Genomic DNA, 19,268 nt, shown 5'->3' with positions numbered 1-19,268 from the left:
GTTAAACAGCAGTTAAAAACTAATAAAAAGTCTGTGTCATCCAAGTCATAAAAGAGAGGAAGCTGCATATTCTTTTAAGAAGTACTCTCACATATTTGTTTTGAATAGGAATATCTTACTAATTTTAAAATACAGAAGACCAAGCAGCAGTTTTTCCTATAGTGTTCTGTCTTAGAACAGAAGTATCAACAATGGCTATGAGAATTAGCTGAAAACCAGAACTCTGCAGGAAACTGGGACACAACATACCACTCTCTTCTGTAGGCACGCTTTTTTTTTTTTATAGAGAAAATAAAAAAAATTCTTTATTGGCTGTACTGTAGATACCTGTACAGAGTGTAAACTTTAATATTTCACCAGATATGCAAATAATTCTGGAGAAAGAGTTATCAAGCACCTTCATTTCAATACATTTGATATTTACAGTAAGACTGATTAAGTGTATGAGTAAAATGAATTAACAGTTACAAAAAGTTATACAAAAGAACTTTAAAATGTTTTATATAGTTTGTTACTTTTATGATAAATATATAATTAAAGAGGAATTTGTCACATAGTTAAGACTCAGAATTGCCTGTTTAAACTCTTAAGACCTGGAGGAGAATTGCCCAGAGACTGTAGTGTTTGAAGAAGAAGTGGGGAAACGGGGATGTTAATAGCTTACTGCTCAGATCATCAGACTGTGTTCTGACAGAAGGTCCCAAAGCCCTATTTTGTTCTATTTCTGCAGGTAAGCTGCCCTCCCAACATACAGCGTGGAAGCTAAATTTCACTCCCAGACACGTACCACTACTTTGACATAAGAATGTGCATTTTCATTTTCACTCCCAATTCCAAACTCAGTGGTGATAATAAAAACATTTCACCTTTGCTTTGATTTCCAGTATAGCTTTTTACTGTTACTGAACACTGGCATAGGAACTGGGCATCACCTTCACTTATTTTCTAAAACCCTAAGACACAGATAGATGACCTTTCTGAAAATCACGTTTTTAACTACCATGGTCTACAAAAGGGCATGTCAAGTTTGCTGAAGAAAAAAGATGATTAGGATGAAATTCAAAAATCATTTTCAGGCTTGTAATATAGGATTAAAATATAAAGACATTATTAAAAATCCTTAGGAAGCAAACAAATGTCACTGTCTCTTTAAGAATCAAAGACCTTCAGATGAATCAACACCCATTCTTTGATGAACAATCAACAATTGAGATCCATATCTAAAGCCTGTTTTGTGAATTTTAGGAAACTACTCCGGAACCCACATTAACCTGATGAAAAATAAATCACTTGAAAACCAGTGAAAATGTTAAAAACAGACAGGGCAAGAACTACCATGTCAGCAAATTGATAAGGCATTTCTGTAGCACTTACAAGAGTCAGAAGGTAAGATTCAATTTTTGAAAATGGTAGGGTGCAGGCAGTGGAAGGAAAGCAGTTAGGCGTTAGATGTGTGTTATTACTAGGTGTTCTCACCCACATCTATTCATCCTTGGGACCCCACGGTTGCTTCTCAGCTAAAGCTGTGGCCCAGCTGTGCTTGTGCTGGACTAAGCACACCACTATGCAGATGAACTGCTGTATGCTCCAAGGTACAACCCAGTCTCAGGATTAAGTCATGTCATCCTCTCTATATTCTGTACTTTAATTTTGCCTAGAGACACTACCTCCTAATCCAGCACAGGCGCAGCTAGGCCCCCACATTCACCTTTAAAAACAAGAAGCAGTATCACAAGGAAGAAGCAGCAGCCGGACCAAACCTGGGCTGCCCAGTCTTGCCTAACTGGTACAAAATGGTTATTGCTAGTGTGCATGGCTGCAGGTATCTGTTGTGGCCTGCTGTTGGCAGCATGGAGCACTTATCTTTAGGGTCTGATTGTACTGACAGGATTGAAGTATTTACAGTACATTCCAAAAGGAGCCTGCTGCTCTAGCTTGTTTTAATGCTCAGTTTCTTTCTATACAATCCACTCCAACTGTGTTGTCAGGGCAGCGGCAAGAACGGCCTCCTGGGGTAGCCAGGCAAAGGTGAGTACAACCGCCATTATTCACCGTACAGTAGTTATGTCCTGAAAAAGAACAGAGATGTAAAACATTAGAGAAAAAACAAAAATAAAAACACAAACACATCCCTGCAAAAGTGCAGATTTTATGATTACACTAGAAAGACAAGGCACACTGAGGCAGAGAGTGAAACTTTGGGGAGATGGGAGTTATCATATCCTTTGTGTCAACTTCTGATATTTTCCTCAAAGATCCAGATATCCGTGACAGAGCAAGAGAAGCAAAGTGAGAAAATTGGGCTGTTTCTGAAAAGTGCTTTATAAATTAGCTGAGTGGTCACACACACATTAGAATGAAGAGACAGTGAGTGAAGAAATATGGAAGTGAAAAAGAAGAGGACCAAGTCCAAAACTCTACAAAAACCCCTGGAGAGCAGCCATTACAAAAACACGGAGGAATGATCCATTAAAACAAAAAAACAAAAAAACAAAAAAAAAAAAACAAAAAACAAACAAAAAAAAGGAGTGATGGAGAAGACAACTGATGTTGAGAGATAAAATGAAAAAGTAGACAGTGTCATGGAAAAAGCTGACAGGAAATCAGCCTGAGAGAATGAAACACATAACAGACATATGGCAAGAGAGAAATGATGCCAAGGTTCTGAATAATATAAACATAAGCATTTACTCAGAGCACACAATGTTGTTTTATTATGCTCACGCAGTGCCTACCACAATGGAACTGTGAATTAACTAGTAGTAACAAAATAACTGGCTTCTCAAGTACTCTGAGTGAAACACTCATTTAAATTATGCAATACATATAAAATAAAAAAAACATATACAATTTGAACACAAGTTATCTTAGGTTTTTTGGGGGGGAGGGGGTGGGGTGGAGGGAGCTGTTGGTCTGCAGTAAAAGACCAGAACCACAATTCTAGCAGAATTGTAGTAATAAAAATGCAAACTCTTCTCCTAACTGCAATTTGCTAAAAACAACATAACTGAGTAGTGGTATTGCTTCTCAAAGAACAAATTGTTATTTCAAGACTATCAACTTCCTCTGTTCTAAGCTTCACATGAGGCTTTTCAATAATACATCTGAGAAGCTTAACATTCACAGAGAAGAAGGATCAGTCCACCCACCCCACCACCTGCTGTTTTCTGAACATTCATTCTCTAAAATACTGTCCACTAAGGACATCTGGAAAACCACGATGTTTCTATAGTTTTAAGTTAAGAATAAGCAAATAAAAGGCCCCAGCCATGAATATAGCATTCAGTTTAGATGATGGCAACATAATAGCTTTTGCTATATCAGATCTTCATCTTGTTCATAATTCTCTTCTTGATCTTTCCATAAAGGACAAAATAGGCCCCTTTTACCCTCCCCATTCTGGTTCTATATGGCAACTACAAAAACTGCTTTTTTAGAACAAATTTTAAAGTGATTTTTTAATTTCTCAGCAAACAGGAATCTAAACAATAACCAGCTCTTCACTAACTAACTACCTAGACTGGTCTGCAGGCTCCCAGTGGGAGCTGCAGGTAAATTAATTTACATGCTGAGGTGCTGCAAACTGGAGAAATTTGAGGAACATCTGGATTACCTCCTGGGCACTGAGCAAAGGCTGTAGTGATTCCATAGAGACGAGAACGCTTGTGAGGCTGGAAGTTATCATTTTCTATTGAAAGTGAGCGATCCACAGCTACAACAGCATCCCTTCAGTATGCAGGAGAGAATATACAGAAGTGAGATGAACTTGGAAGTACAGGGAACAAAAATAAAAGGAGGGGGGAGGGAAGAAATCTGGAGCTGCTTTTTTTTTTTTTCATGATATGCCAGTGACTTCACAAGCATAAATCCCTTTAGACCCCATCTTTCTTGGACAACTCAAACACATTACAACTCTCATTCTAGGCAGCAAAGAGATCTAGCATCAAGGAGCCGCTTCCAACATAGTTATATCCCTCTGAAGGAACACAGTTGTTGGTAATTTTGACACATTTCTCCATATTCTGCCTCTCCAATATTTTCAGTGGCATAGCTGACATTAGTTATTATGCATAATGATTATGAACAATGTTGTATTTCAGCTGGAGCCTGATATCCAGAAGACAGGAATACACATTCAGAAGCAGTCACTTCTCTATAGAAACAAAGGTGCAGTCAACTACCAGAACTGTAACACTGTTTCCCATTTATACAAGACTATTCTAGAACAGTATTTCAGAGCTATTACAGTATACATTGGAAATTCTTATTAATAAAAGAATTTAATACTAAGAATTTAATAATTAAGGTTATTATTAATAAGAATAAGAACGCTTATTAATAGCTCTTCCTGCCGCAATTGACGGAATCATTCCTATAACAGGTTTGCAGATACAGCCTACATCACAATTAACCTCAAGTAAAACTATAGATTTAAAAATACACAGTCTGTAATTTTTGCTGGGAATTCTAATAAACTCTAATGTCTAGATATTTAAAATCATTTGCAACAGAAGACAATGTTGTCAAGACAGTAAAAAATGTCTTTTTCTTATTTCTTGTTGAATATTCAGTTAATACTAAGGATAGAAAGCCTCAAATGACTAATTTTTGCCCTCTGTATGACAGTAAGTATAGCCACAAGGCAAACATTTTAACTCCCACTCCTTTCCCAAAAATGTTCAAGGTTAAAAGCATTTTCTTAGAAGGCAAACCATTAAGTTGACACCCCCCCCTCCCAGTTAACTGGCAACACCAAGAGGTCAACTCTACATATCCACTCCACCCTCTATCAGCTATTGCCAGGAAAGCAGGAAAAAAAAAAAAGAAGAAAAGAAAGGAACACGCAAGTGGTCAAAAATGAGAAACACAGTATTTACTTATTTACTTCAGTTTGTGCCAAAGGGAAGAACAAATTAAAGCACTCCATAATTTCTTTAGCAGATAACATACCTTCTCCAGTCTGTGTAGTATAAATTCTTCCCATAGCTTGTAACACTAAAAGGATACTGAATTCCTTCAATGATCTTTCGTCGACCAAGCTGATTAGGGTTCATGCATTCCAGTCTCTTGGTGCCTGAGTACAGTGAAACAATTAAGTCTTTGTATAAGAGAGCTCTCATGGGGTATGAAGGACAAGCATAAGCACACAGGCATGAACAGAGTAAAATCTCCTGGAAGTCCTCCAGGACCATACTTGGCCAAAGCCCTGCCCGTGCCACATATCTGTATGTGCCAAAGACTGGATGGGAAAGTACTTTGCTGTGACAGCACTGTTCAGCACAACATCTAACTTGCAGGTTCTCACATGTCCACTCTAGCCATGGCCATCACTCACAAGCTAACTCTCTTGGTACAGATAGAAGCATCCTACTACACACCCCAAAAACACCACCAGTGAGCATAAACAGTCACAGGTTTCTTTCAAGTAGGGAATTTCAAGATTAGGGAAAATGGAAGAAGAGAGAAATGCAACTTTATAATGACAAGATGATATTCCTTAGGGCCACATTAGATGAACCTATGCATTTTTCTGGTCTTAAACTCTTATCTCTGAAGGCACAACTTCTTATACAAGGGGCTAAATATATCTGCATATAAGAAACATAGATGTAAACCTGTTAATATTCCTAGAAAGTTACCTAGTCAGAATTTAAATCTTTCAACTTGCACACATTCTCATGCAAATTCTACAGTGCTAATAACAAATCAGGTGAGATTATTAAAGCCAAAAAGCAAGGTGTGAAGTCTAAGGTGTAGTCCACAGAACTATAAACATTAATTAGCTGTCCATCTTTCAGGACTGGAGATACTTAAGTCTTCTATTATTATGAAGTTACATTTCATCATCTCTTTACCTGCATCTACCCAGCACAGCATGGAGGAGTAAGTATCAAATGTCAGCCCATTTGGTAACCCCAGATCATCTTTCACAAGAATTCTTCTGTTTGTGCCATCCATGTAGGAAGTTTCAATTTTGGGAGCTTCTCTGTTCCAGTCAGTCCAATACAAGTTCCTTAAGAGGAAGAAAAAGGTAAGAATTAAGACAGTGATTGATCCTAAATGATTTTCTTAATTTAAGGAAAATGCTAAGGAAACAAAAATAACAAAACAGACCAAAGGCTAAAGCCATAAGAACCACCATATTGCACTTGAATACATAAGAGTAGTAAAGATGTATCAAATGTTATAACCCCCATTAAAAAACAAAAAAAGCAAATGCACATATGCACACACACAAAATGCTTTCACTCTACTGTGTATATTATTTGCAAGATGCCAGGCAAAAACATCTCTATTTCAACAGTTTTGAACTGTTCTGAACATTCGCCTAAAGCTTCCTTCCTCACTGCCTGTAACATTTGCTTAGGTTAGGCACCAGGAGCATTTATGGGATTCATTCAAAACTACATTTTCCTTTTCAGTGCACTAAATAAGCAATTCACAACAGAATTGATCAAAGCAGCTTATGGTCATGAGAAAAACCCAGGCAAGACTACTAGTTCACTAATGCTTTATTATTAACAGCCATTTGTTAGTGACCATTTTTAATCTGGATACACTTTCTGTGGCTGAGAATTAACATAGCCCCTAAAAGTAAGCACCTTTGTTGTTCATTCTCTAACACTAAAAAATAAATCTACTGGGAAATTGAGAAGTCCGTGCTGCTTGATCTGAACCCAGGGCTCTGCCAGAGTCAGTGGGGTTGTTAATGGAAGATCCCCCTCAGTCTGATTATGCTTGTGCCTCTCCCCTCACTTCACACAATTAAGTGCATTTGATTTCTCTACCCTGCTGCCACTTGCTGCTCATCCACAGATGTTTTCACCTCACAATTTTCTGACTTAGTTGAAAGGTTTATATTATATTATATAAATGAGAGAAGTCAGTACCATTACTTTTTCACTTAATTTTCAACCACCTGCAATTTCAAATGCTGCAGACATTGTTTTTTTTTTCCACTACAAACCTTGTTTGCAAACATCTGGAATGAGGATGCATCTTCCAAAAATGTCTCACTGAACAATATACTACATGTGTTCACAAATGAATTCTCACATAACAGCATTCCAAATGCCTCACATCAACTGAATAATCATTTATTACAGCTTTCCAGAAATTCATGACCAAAAAAAAAGCCTCTCTGCTTCTGAGTATTTTTGACTGAAATGCCTCTTCTCAGCAGTGGCCTTGCTGCATAAAGTTGCACTAGGACAATAGCAGACTGATTCAGAAACTCATGAACACTCATTCAGCATTACCATGGGTGCTCTATTTGTTCTAGTTTTCCCTGTATTTCTTCCATATTCACAGAAAATAATGTTGATAGATCAAAGACTACATAAAAGTATGTCTGCTTCTGTTTTTGCAGACCTAGGCCACAGTCTGAAAAAATTTAAATTCTCCTACTGAAACCCCACAGGGCTATTTCTGTGATTGCATTTTACGAGTCCAATTTTAAAGTATATAGTTATCTATATCTTCAGATAAAAGCTTAATAGGACCTTCACAGGCAACTGAATGACAGGAATGAAAATGATGACAGAAAACACACTATGAGAGTTTTTGAAGAAGGGACACCGTACAAGAAAAATGTCTGTCACTAGGGTAATGAAACTATCAAATTGCTTAATCTAGTATTTTAATCCAGGAATCTTGCAAAAATAAATTCTTCTAGATAGGGGAAATGCTTGTCATCTTATAAAAAAAAAATTGTAATGAATGCAAGGTACAAACAAGCATTTCATGCTCCTCTCAGTGAAACATCATGAGATTATATAGTTACATTTTAAACAAGTTTTATTTCCAATATACTACTCAGATATAGGACACTCAAGTAGTTTATTCAGTTTTTGTTTGTTAGCTGTTTTAGGAAAATACAGTCCTATTGTTCTCTAAAGAAGGTCTAAAACATGGACATACAGTATACGCTCATGTTAAAGAAACAAAGTTTTTTTTTAAAAAAAAAAAAATCAAGCTTTGCATGCATATCTTGAAAACATATCTATACCCCCTCATGGGATCTGCTACAATTGCTCTAGGGTTCACCAGGCCAGTGTCAAAGAGGACACGACGTTGGCGTCCATCCAGCTTAGCCACTTCTATTCTATCAAGTTGAGAGTCTGTCCAGAAGATGTTGCGACCTAGATGATCTACAGTTATTCCTTCAGGGCTTCCCAAGTCTGCAAGAGAACAAAGAACAACCTTAGCCATCACATTTACTCCCAATATACAGTATCAGCCTCATAAGCATTTTCAGCTTTCAATTTAGAAGTCTTCTTTCAGTTTTATGACTCTAGTCTAACAAAAGCCACTTCACATGGAATATGTTAGCATGTCAGAAGAGGAGTATGTATTTTGCTTTATGAAGTTTAAATACATAGTATTCTTGGAGATGCCTCTGATGCACAAATAAAAGATCTATAATCAGTGAAAGACAGAAAATCCAAGTGCTAATACTTGTGTCACTACTGAATACATCCGCGTTTTGTCTGGAATTCCAGTACACCTTTAAGTGGTTGGAGCACTGGAGTGCCTAATGGGCTCAAGAATAGCAAAATGGCAGGACATTAACCAGGCAGCAGCTTTCCCAGCTCTTAGTTTCTTGTACTACATGGGCATTGATTTTCTGGGATGTAGTAACAAATGCAGCTAGATGACACTGATGGAGCTGCACATCTCTCTGCCTAGGGTCACAGTGCCCAGGTACTAGCCAGCAGAAACTGTCTAACATAAAAGTCTTACATTAGTCAATCTTCTCTTCAGTATATTAGGGTTTCACCAATGTCTAACCCCATTTACACAGACTGTTCTGCTATACCCTGACCCTAAGAGTTGATGCCAAAAAAAACACAGTAGCGTTTATCAGAATCTTTCTTTGCCCTCTTCAGCAAGCCAGGACATGGAATGGATTTCATAATCTTTAATGATCCCCCATCTTTGGTACTGGCATACACCCCTCTGAAACCCTTGATTTATTCTAATTTTAGCCAATGCAATACTTAAAGATAATCAAGCTCCAAAGCACTAGAGATAATGACATTAGCTAACTGAGGAAATTTAGATCAATTTCTTTGTTTTTGCAAAGCAATTTTTGGAACATGTTTTGGTACTGTATGTGCGCAGCTTTCCCTGGACAGTTAGCTGTTCCAAAAGCAACAGGAAATAGCAAATAATGACCTTACTGCTTTAGTCTTAGTAGTTTCTAACTCAAATGAAGGATGTAGAATAAATATATAGCAGTTGAAGGTTTAATTCAGCCAATACAAAAATTGTTCTATGCTTTTCAAGGTCCATATATTCACTGAAAAAGAACTAACAGGCTATGTGGGATATAAGAAAGTCAAAGGCAGGTATAAACAGATTTTTAACTTCAATTCCAGTTTAAAAAAAAACCCAAAACAAACAAACAAACAAAAGGTCACTTCGAAAAAGGGCAAAATAACCCTTTGTCATTTCACAAAGGAAACTTTCAAATATAGATCCACACATCATGTAATTTACATGTTCAAGAATGAGGGAATGAGGCATAGTGGCCTTCTGTTAATTCTCAAGTTTATTTACTGATAGCCATTAAACAAATAATATGCATTTGCATATTGTACGCACAATGCACAAACTGCATTTCTGGAGAAAAGACATTTGGGCCAGAACACTGGATGGAGCTGTCTTAAATTTGCTACTGCAACTTTGTTGTGAATAAGTTGCACAATACTTTAAATCTGGATAGATTAAACCCGTCCTGGACACAGGTCATTTTGGATATATGTCCACTGCTAAAAAGGTGGAAATGAACAAATAAGATTTGCGCAAGTATCTCACCACTTCTGATGCACAGTTCATGCATAAGGAGGCTCCCAACAAAGCTGCTGATCAGCTCCCTCTTTACCCCTCTCAAGGGCATTTAGACATACTTTAACTTGGGTGCACTGACCTTACACCGCTGCCTTTATTTCCCCAAGTGCCCATGTGGAGCTAAACTTGTCATCTGCAAGGAACTACCACTTATCTCTGTTGGTTAGAGCATGGTGCTAATAATGCCAAGGTTGTGGGTTCAATCCCTGTACAGACTACTTATTTGCAGTTCAGACTAGATGATCTCCAGAGGTCCCTTCCAGCCTTATCAATTCTATGATTCACGTAAGTCAGACCCAAAAACGTTCCTACCTCCTTTTTGCTAAAGGCAGGAGCTGCTGACGATGGCCTCACTTTGAGGTGATGACATGGACAATCCCTAGCCCATCACCAGGATGAGGAGAAGATCACTGAGTGAATGGTGGCAAGAGAGTTCCCAGTCTCTTTTTAGGAAACGAAAGAAAGCAGTAGGGAAGAGATCTTCTACCACTGGTTCCCAGGAGCCCCTGCTCCCTGGCCAACTTCCTGTTTCAGCTATGAACTAGGACAGCTAAATTAAAGTAAATTTCTTTCCTGTCTGGTTGACAATTAGTCAGAAAAAAACGGCCTCCTTGAAGAGGTAAGGAAACATACAGACTTCATGTACCACCATCCTCCACTTCACCATCTTTCCAGGAGCACAACTGTGTTCCTGCTATATCACCAGGAGCTCAGGGGTCCTGTCAAAGGCTCTGTCCTTGGGAAAAAGACAGGCTCATACAGATATGTGTGACTGACATGATTTAAGCAATTATCACAAAGGAGAAATCTCTCCTTCCAGACCTGCCTCCACAGCTGCAGAGCTCAGAAAGCCTCCACAGGCTATACAGCTGCAGAAGCAGATGAGAGGTGGATGGGGCCCCACAATAAAACATGTCTCTGCAAAGCAACCCAACTTGAATAACAAGAGCTTAAAAAAAAAAAAAAAAAAAAAAAAAAAGTGCATTCCACAAAAATACAAGTGAACTGAAACCAAGCAGCTGCAGCTCACAGAGGGGGGAAAAGGCAAAGATCAGAACAAAGTCAGAAATTCTCATGGGCCTTCTAAGAGACATGTTTCTTCTTCCTAAAAGTTTTAAAGTTTCAGTTTTGGCCAGCCATGCCCAGCAAAGATGACATCCATTCAAATACCGAGTTCTCAGCCTTGTATTGCTCTGACTCTTTATCAAAGAGCCAGTTAACATTTCATATAGAAAGCAAAAAGCAGCATTAGTTAATGTGTCTTCAGGAGTGCCATCCACATCCTATACAAGTAACAGGACAACAGAAATCATGAGATGCCTTTACACATGATATTTTTGCAGAAGATGAAAACCACAAGGTTATTATTTCCATATGGCATTGCTATGTTGTAAGCACCTTGCATAACCTAAAATAATCAAATTTAGTTGAAAGCTTTCATAAATATTTCTAAAATGTATTATAAACTGAAAGATTTTTGGTGCACACACGCACAACTCTGTCAGTTGATAGTGGAAATTAGAAACCCTTCCTCCACTGAATTCGTAGTTACAGAGGTACACATTCACTTTAGGAGTTAAGAGTCTCTTTTATATTAAGTATGTTAGGCTGAAAAGAAAGTCTCTCAAGTATCTCAGCCATCAAGTTGGACAGAAAGATCAAACGCTATAGCTGCTACATTAGTTAGGGATGGATTTAAGCTCCCCCTCTTTTCTTCCTAGGGCAATGGCAGGATCCAGGCTGCTCCCAGCTCTCTGCTACCCCTGAAAGCCTGAATGCAGTCACAGCAAACAATGGCTATTCTGAAACACAGGCTCCAAGTGCAGGTACTTAACATATCCAAAACAATACAAAGGTACATTTATTGTAGAATTTTAAAATTGATCGATTGTTTTGCTAAAATAATTTCCTAAATCTTTGCGATGACAGCTGCAAAGGTTCAAAACTAAGGACAACCTACATCAGTATCTTGCCTTCACTGTTCCAGTTTCCTGAAGACTCCAGCACTCAGAAAGTTCCTCCAGCTACTCTTTTGCTGCTGTTTTTTAATGCCTCCACATTCACTTGGTTCCCTACCTGTTCTCTCACTCCACTCCATTTACAAAAGGTTTTTATATTCAAGATGGGTGTATACTTATCCTTCTTATGAAAAAGAACACAGACTGGAGTCAGCTACAAAGGCTTTCAGGAATCAGTATAAGAACAACACATGAACTGTAAAAGCACAATATCCTCTAGCCTAATTCTTGAAGGCTAGAACAACTCTAAGGGTTAGAAATGAGCAAAATGGGTTTACTCACTTTTCTTTTACAGTATTAATGATAAGCAAGGAAAGTCACAGCTGAAACAGTTTCTAACCATCTTTCAGCTGTTTGATCCCCCAGCCCAGGAACAGAGAAGAGTTTTCATCCTCCCCTCTTATCAGTCCCTTCTCAGCAGAAAGGCAGCTTTCAGAGGCAGAGAACAGAAGAGAAAAGGTCTATACGTAACCAAACCTCACCTGGCCACTGGATTACCTTCTTTACTTGCCAGAACGAAAATCTAAGTCAAACACACATATGGTATTCTGTGTGAACATATCAAAATATGAGACCTGTCTGCAAGTCCTTTGTCAGTTTTGGTTTTAATTATATTCAGCACCTGTCTAACAGCAAAACTGATAACTCACCATTCATCCCCTTTTCCAGATCATAAATACATTGAATAACATGGGTCTGCCCTAGCACATGACCTAGAATTTAATGGCAACTTACTTCCATTGTGAACATCAGCTATTTACTGCTACCCTTTGTCGCTTATCTTTTAATCAGGCAATAAATAGCTGTTAGACCACTATAGGATCATCCCCCTAATCTCATGACAACTTAGTCTATTCAAAGGCCCTTTGCAAAGAACTTCATTGAAGGTTTTCAAAATCCAGGTACACTGTACTTATTGGATCACACTTACCTATATGCTCACTGATTCTGTTGAAAAGCTCTCAAAGATAAGATGTGATTTTCCTCCATAAAAAACTAATCCAAACTGTTAACTCTTCCCAACTTCATTTTATTTATGCTTTTTTCCCCTTCTTCACATATTTACATCTTAGGGCCATTAAAACATTGTAACCAGGAACAACGTCTCCATCTACAGCAGTCTGAGCTTAGGCTACCCATATGTTCCACTCCTTATGGCCAGGGACACCAGAACCTTTCAGAAAAGATGCTGGACCACCCTTTCTGATCAGTATGGTTGCCATGATGTTACTATAAAATAGGTGGGCTACTCAGAGGCTGCCAGGCTCGACACAGCATAGCACGGCCAATGGTCATAGGAAAGTAAGGTTCTGAGCATGTTTCATTACATGGGGAATCTGCCTTGGAAGTACTAGTTGCCCTGTCCCACCTTGGTGGCACCCCGAAGGTTGCCAACACAGGTGGAGAGCACTAAGGGGTGGTGAACCAGACCTCAAGCCTGCCTCAAGACCTGTTCCTAGAAGTGTCAAAGCATCCAAAGGAGAATTTTAGGTTTTTTTGATTGTTTGTTTTTTCTTTTTTCAATGCAGCAAGAACATGGCCTAAGGCTGTAAAATGGTAAGAAACCCTCTAAACATTTGTGGGAGGATCAGTTGGGGCACACTCAAAATTCTAAACTGTGAGGCTCTGAACCCAACACCTGTTAATACTTTCACATGTGCTTTAAAAACACCACAACAGCTCAATTCATCCTTCAAATTCCCCAATATTCCTTTAAAATGTTCCCATGCTGTTCACAAAACATGCAATGCTTAGATAGGTACAGTATTGTATAACGGCAATTCTAAGTAAGAATAGAAACATATCACTGATGAGCTGCTCTCATTCCTGGCCTTAAACTTAGGTTATATAAAAAGAACAGACTTCTTGCCCATCTCAGGAGGAGGAAGCTGATGAAATGCTATTGCAGAAGAAATAGATTTTATTTAAGTTATCTACGCTCTTTGGATCTTGTTTATCCAGCTAGTACCAACTTGTAATGCTAGAGCTCAGGCAACACCTGGAAGGTGTCTGTTACTAAATTCAAGTCCCTACCGCCATTCCTAGGGTGGAACAAGATGAAGAAACTTATGTTGCTACCTGTTTTGATGATTGTTGTTGGCTCTCCACCATGCAGGCTAGCTCTACTGATTGAAGGGCCACTGATGTCTGTCCAGTAAACCATCTTGTCCATGCAATCATATGCAACTCCAATAATAACTCTGTCCTGTTAACAAGCAAATTAGCAAAGCTCATAATAAATAACAATTATGGGTCTAAGTTAAGCCTGAAGCAACAATATTCTTGGACAGAGTTGCAGAGGAAGGTGAGCAGGGAAAAGGGTAGGGTGGACAGTCTAAGAGTAGCTTAGAATAGTATTTTCAGTTTTAAGTCCCTTTTAACTAGCAGACACCATTTACAATTCTTTTATTTCAAAAAAAGTATTTTATCTCAAAAAAAGTATTGTAGATATTAGTGCTGAACTGTGGGTCACTTTTATTTCATCTGATTTCATCTGCATATCCTTTTGAAGAAGCTTCATACAGTTATTTGACTGTGTTACTCCTCATCTACTTTTACCTCTCAATCATTCTTTGCCTTTAAGGAGGAATAATGACTTCACAAAGTCTCACTGCTTTTCTGTATTCACCAGTCCAAGCAAAATGGCTGCATTTCAGCAGTGCTACCTATCATTAGACTCAAAAAAACTCTATCAAAGTACATTTAAACATAAACAGTTTATCCAGTAAAATAAATACTCCATAAACCATTCTGCTGCAGTGAACATGCTCAGGAACATACACACGTAATAGTCTAGGCAGAAAAAAATTGGACTAGAGTTTGAATTTAGAGTTGAAACTCTTTCCTCCAAGCAAATGAGAAAGACTTCATGGGCAAAACACTGATTTCACATTGATTCCTCAACCTGTGCCTTTTGATGCTTTTGTAACTTAAGATTCTCATTCATTGGATAAAAAATGGAAGGTCATTACCTTCTTAGAAAGTTTCTGACTTTCTAAGCATGTTTTTTCCCCTCTAAATATTAATTAAAACAGAGATTTGCTTATTTCTGAGCCTACAATAGAATTGCATACTATAAAACAATCTGAACATCTCCCTGCTGCTATACACTGTCTCTTCCCAATTATGCTGCAATGTTCTAAAATTTACAGAAATTTCTATTGTCTTAAAAAAAGAAAACCAAAAATAGAGGCAGCACTGTTAGCAAAAAAAACCCACAAGTTTAATTTTAATTAAAAGATTTAACTAAGAGTTGCACCTTATCTTTTGGAAGCTCTTTCCTGAAGGTACTCTTAATGAATTTATTTAAGCTAGATCAGGTAGGTAATGTGACTAGCTGACAAGGATTCAGAATTGTGCCTGCGTATGAATGTAACTACCCTATTTGCAGATCATATTTTACTGAAGACATGACTGTAGCACTGCTTTAGACAAGGGACAGAGCTTGACTTTTCCCTTACCTCACAGTACAATTCATGATACTATTCACTGAACTGACTCTAATTTAGTCAGTGTTTGGTTTAGTAAATATTCACAGCAACACACAGAAGATACCAGGCACACTACCTGGTAGCTGTTATAAATACAGTAATGCTGGAGTGAAAAACAGGAATCTCATGCTTCAGATAGAATAAATGTATGTGATAAAGCTGGAGATGGAAAGAGTTAGTGTGTCATAGGCAATGGAAAAGATAAGTTCTCACTATCAGAGATTCATCTTCAAGGAAGATTTTCCAGACAGCAGTGAGAAGCGTGGGAAAAAGATTTACCACCCACTGGGCCTACAAATGGAGATGGAAACGGGCAGGAGAGGGGGGACTATATATCTATAGCCAAGAAGTGCAGAGTACCAACTGAAGAAAACAAAAGCAATTAGGACAGAATTTTGAGGCAGTGTTGAGAAAAAATTGTTTCTCCTATTGCTCTTCTAGGTCTCTTGGAGTTATACCAGAGTCAAAAATGAACAGAAAGCCAATGAAAGTGTGAGTGTAGCAATGTTTGTATGACGTGTTCTTAGAGGCATGCAAGATCACAAATATTAGATTTTTGCTATATGATTCATTCCTTTAAAGGCAAATATTTTTATCTATAGCTCAGTTTTATGGTCTTTTACTAATCAAATCAAGAATTTTCAATAACAAAGTGACAGGATACTGAAATTTTAATGAAGAGTAAAAACTGAGTTTGGAACTTAAATAATCAAATGACACAGAAAACAAAATCTCTCATCTTTGTTACAGTTCTTTGCACAGCACATGGCCCTTTATAGAAGGGCACTTACTGGAATATGCAAGAGTGCTTTTGCTCCATTTTTCTTCATGCTGTTTCCCTCCAGCGGAACATGTTCAATTTTCCCACTTTGGGCAAAGAGCAAGTGCGTTCCAGGGGGGAGAGGTATTGTGTCTGGTCGAACGGAGGGCCCAATAACAACAGGAGGAGCAGCTGTGCTCAAACCTTGTTGATAAAGAAAGAAACAGATGGAAACAAAATTAGCTTGTACAACATAACAAGGCCCCATGTTACTTACAGAGACACAATTACAGCTAGACCTCTTAGAAGGAAACAGCCCTATAAGTGAAAACTAATAACAGTAATCAGATGAGGAAAGCTTCTGAATTTTTCTCCTTAGATGACAGAGAAGAAGCAGCTGACATAATACTCTGCTTAGCTCTTTAACTGCTTTCTTTCAAATGTTTGAAAAAGCTTATTTGAACATTCATGCTATTTTGCAGCTGAAGTGAGGAAGCTCCTTGTATCCAGAAGTTATAGTTAGTTGCCATACATTCATATTTGCCACAGCTTCCAGAAGGCAGGAACTACAGAGAATCCAATGGTTTTAAAGCAGGGAAGAACATAGATAACCATTTCATTCAGAGCTCACTACAGCTGTCCAGATGCGCTAGCTAGAGCAACAGTATACTTTGGTAACTCCAAAGGGCTGGAGTGCACACACACAAGGCGTATGATTGCTGGGATAACAGATAGCGCTTGCCCTAAGCCAGCACTATCTCAGGAATGTGACCAAGCCCCGCATTTGGGAAACAATGCACTCCCAACAAAGACATCACCACAAGAAACAGCTGCTTTAACCACTTACATGGTGGTTGAACTCCTGGGCCACTTCTGGTGCCATCAATTTCATTTCCATCCCTATCCACACACCAACAATATCCTGTGCTGGAATGGCACTGAGTGGGTAGGTAATTCCCATGCTCATCACACTGGGGAATGAACTGACCAACTCTTGTTTCTCTTGGGAAGAAAGTGCCTCCGCTTCCAAGAGCTCGTTCTTGTTCATGCTGACATTTGGTCTTTTCTACTTCTGTGAAAAGATACAGTTCAATGAATACTCTTATTTTTAACTAATATCTGGTTAATTATGAATGGAACAAAATTACAACATAAACATTCCACATCTTCAAAGGACCACGGCACTGTTACAAATCTTGAAGGCATATGCCTTCAGGGCACCTTCAAGAACACTCTGCCCTATGTAAATGTGACATGTTTGCATTAAATTTATGTCATATTCAATGTCGCCCTCTCTGCAGCTTCCTTCCCAATAGGGCCCTAAACAAAAGCTGGAAATCCCTGTCTTTTTCTTTTGGGGCACATCAGCAAGAAACATGTGAATGGAGCTGAACTAAGCCTACCTCAATGCCCAATCAGTTTGCATTTATTCACGGGTCCTAAAGTTTGACTAATTAGCCAGGCAATACAGTAGATAAAGCTCTTTTGTGTAGTGCAAAGGGGAGTCTCTGTTCAGAGTCACATGAGAAAATCATGAGAAGAGGCTGACACCATGTCCCTATAGGAATTGGGAAGTGTGACAACTCATTGCTCTGACACACATTAGGATTTTGAAAGTTCAGGCATCAAATTTGAGCATCCATTTCATATTTTTGGAAAAAAGAAAGGAAATGCAAGGACAGATTGTCCACTGCCTGGTACACATAGTAACATATGAAAATTTTTTTTTCAGTCTAGACTTTTAAAATCAAAATCAAAAGAACTGATTATCTCTGAACTTCCTGATGATCTTGGAAGCTAATCTTTCCTCTGTAATCTCTACAGTAATATACATTTAGGTGATGTAGCTATTTTGTATCATATGTTTCTCTGAGTGTGCGTGTTTCTATCCCTTATGCAATAGAGAACACAATTTTAGATCAATATATCTTTCCAGATGTCAAACAGCCTGATGAAATTAAAACATTTATTAATATAACCTTTTCCCTTCTCCAGATAACCAAATCTGGGTCAGATCTACCTTCCCCTTGAGACCCTTGAAGCACTCGGTGCATTGGGAGAGAAAGAGCTGTAATTATGACACCTATCTTCTTCCTATCAACGATTTCCATAGACAGTTAGAAATACTTACTGCAAACTGCCTGATGAAGAGGTTTAAACACCACAGTTCTATTTATTCCTTGCATGCTTTTATATATGGACTGCATTGGTAGACAGCATTAGTTATGTGTGGCTCAAGCCAGACCCAGCCCTGTAGAACACACAGCTAATCCCATATGCCTGTGAACTACTGCGGTGTAACAGTCATATAAATACAAAACAGCATAGTTGTGTTTTTTATTATTTATTTACACTAGTTATGCAAGCAAAAGCTTTGGATAAGTTTCATGCACCTGGACACAATTAGAGAAATATAAATGTCTGGAGAACAGCTCACTCTAAACAACTGAAATATTTGGCCTCAACTTTAATGTGGGTTGTTGGGAGCCTTGAGACAACCTACACAACTAGACCCCAAAGGAAGGCGTTCATTATCTACTTAATACTTTATTTGCATGCATTCAATGAAATAAAAAAAGAAAAAGACAAAAAGTACTGAGTTCCAGTAATAGAGAGTTTTCCCACACTGCTCTTTTCGAGGTCATATTACGTGCATCATTCACAAGAGAAAGCAGGGGGGTACAGAGTATTGGTAAATTGACCCCATCTTGGTTTTGTTTTGCAATCCATCTGTGTTATCTTTGAGATGCGCTATTAGCTCCTCCTCAGCAGGGATAAAAATAAATAAATAAATAAATAAATAAAAAAGTCTAGAAGCTGGCCATTTGTGCTTCCTGTCCCCAACTCCCAGAATTAAAAAAAATCTCAAATATCTTATAAATGGCTTGCAATTTTTCAAATTAAGAACATTAGATAAATTTTATGAAGGAGTTAGCAGATATAAACTATGCATACAAATGTATTAACTCCCAGCTGGGACTCAGCTACTATACACAGAATATACTCCTATAACTAAGAACTTGAAATACTGATGTCTGTTCAAATTTCAAGACAACTCACATTTATATCTGTAGATTTCAAACAGGAATACTGACGGAAGTTTTGAAGATTACCTACATTGCAATGATCAAACCCACCTCACAAATA

At 38.2% G+C, this 19,268-nt stretch overlaps 1 protein-coding gene across 1 annotated transcript in view; it reads right to left on the bottom strand.

The window, feature by feature from the left end:
• Window positions 1–867: 867 nt before the first annotated feature.
• NID1 (nidogen 1) overlaps window positions 868–19,268 on the bottom strand; it is a 48,300-nt gene continuing 29,899 nt past the window's right edge. The window contains exons 13-20 of the mRNA XM_062572172.1: window positions 16,969–17,193; window positions 16,153–16,325; window positions 13,950–14,076; window positions 8,009–8,180; window positions 5,856–6,013; window positions 4,951–5,074; window positions 3,614–3,726; window positions 868–2,069 (exon numbers count right to left, since the gene is read on the bottom strand). Of these exons, the coding sequence (XP_062428156.1) occupies window positions 1,948–2,069; window positions 3,614–3,726; window positions 4,951–5,074; window positions 5,856–6,013; window positions 8,009–8,180; window positions 13,950–14,076; window positions 16,153–16,325; window positions 16,969–17,193 (1,214 nt within the window). The 3' untranslated portion in view covers window positions 868–1,947. The remainder of the gene's footprint in view (window positions 2,070–3,613; window positions 3,727–4,950; window positions 5,075–5,855; window positions 6,014–8,008; window positions 8,181–13,949; window positions 14,077–16,152; window positions 16,326–16,968; window positions 17,194–19,268) is intronic.

The sequence above is a fragment of the Rhea pennata genome, chromosome 3 (genome assembly GCF_028389875.1).
Source record: "Rhea pennata isolate bPtePen1 chromosome 3, bPtePen1.pri, whole genome shotgun sequence".
Classification (NCBI taxonomy): Eukaryota; Metazoa; Chordata; class Aves; order Rheiformes; family Rheidae; genus Rhea; species Rhea pennata.
The sequence above is the reverse complement of the archived record's forward strand: the minus strand, read 5'-3'. Positions and strand labels throughout refer to the sequence as shown.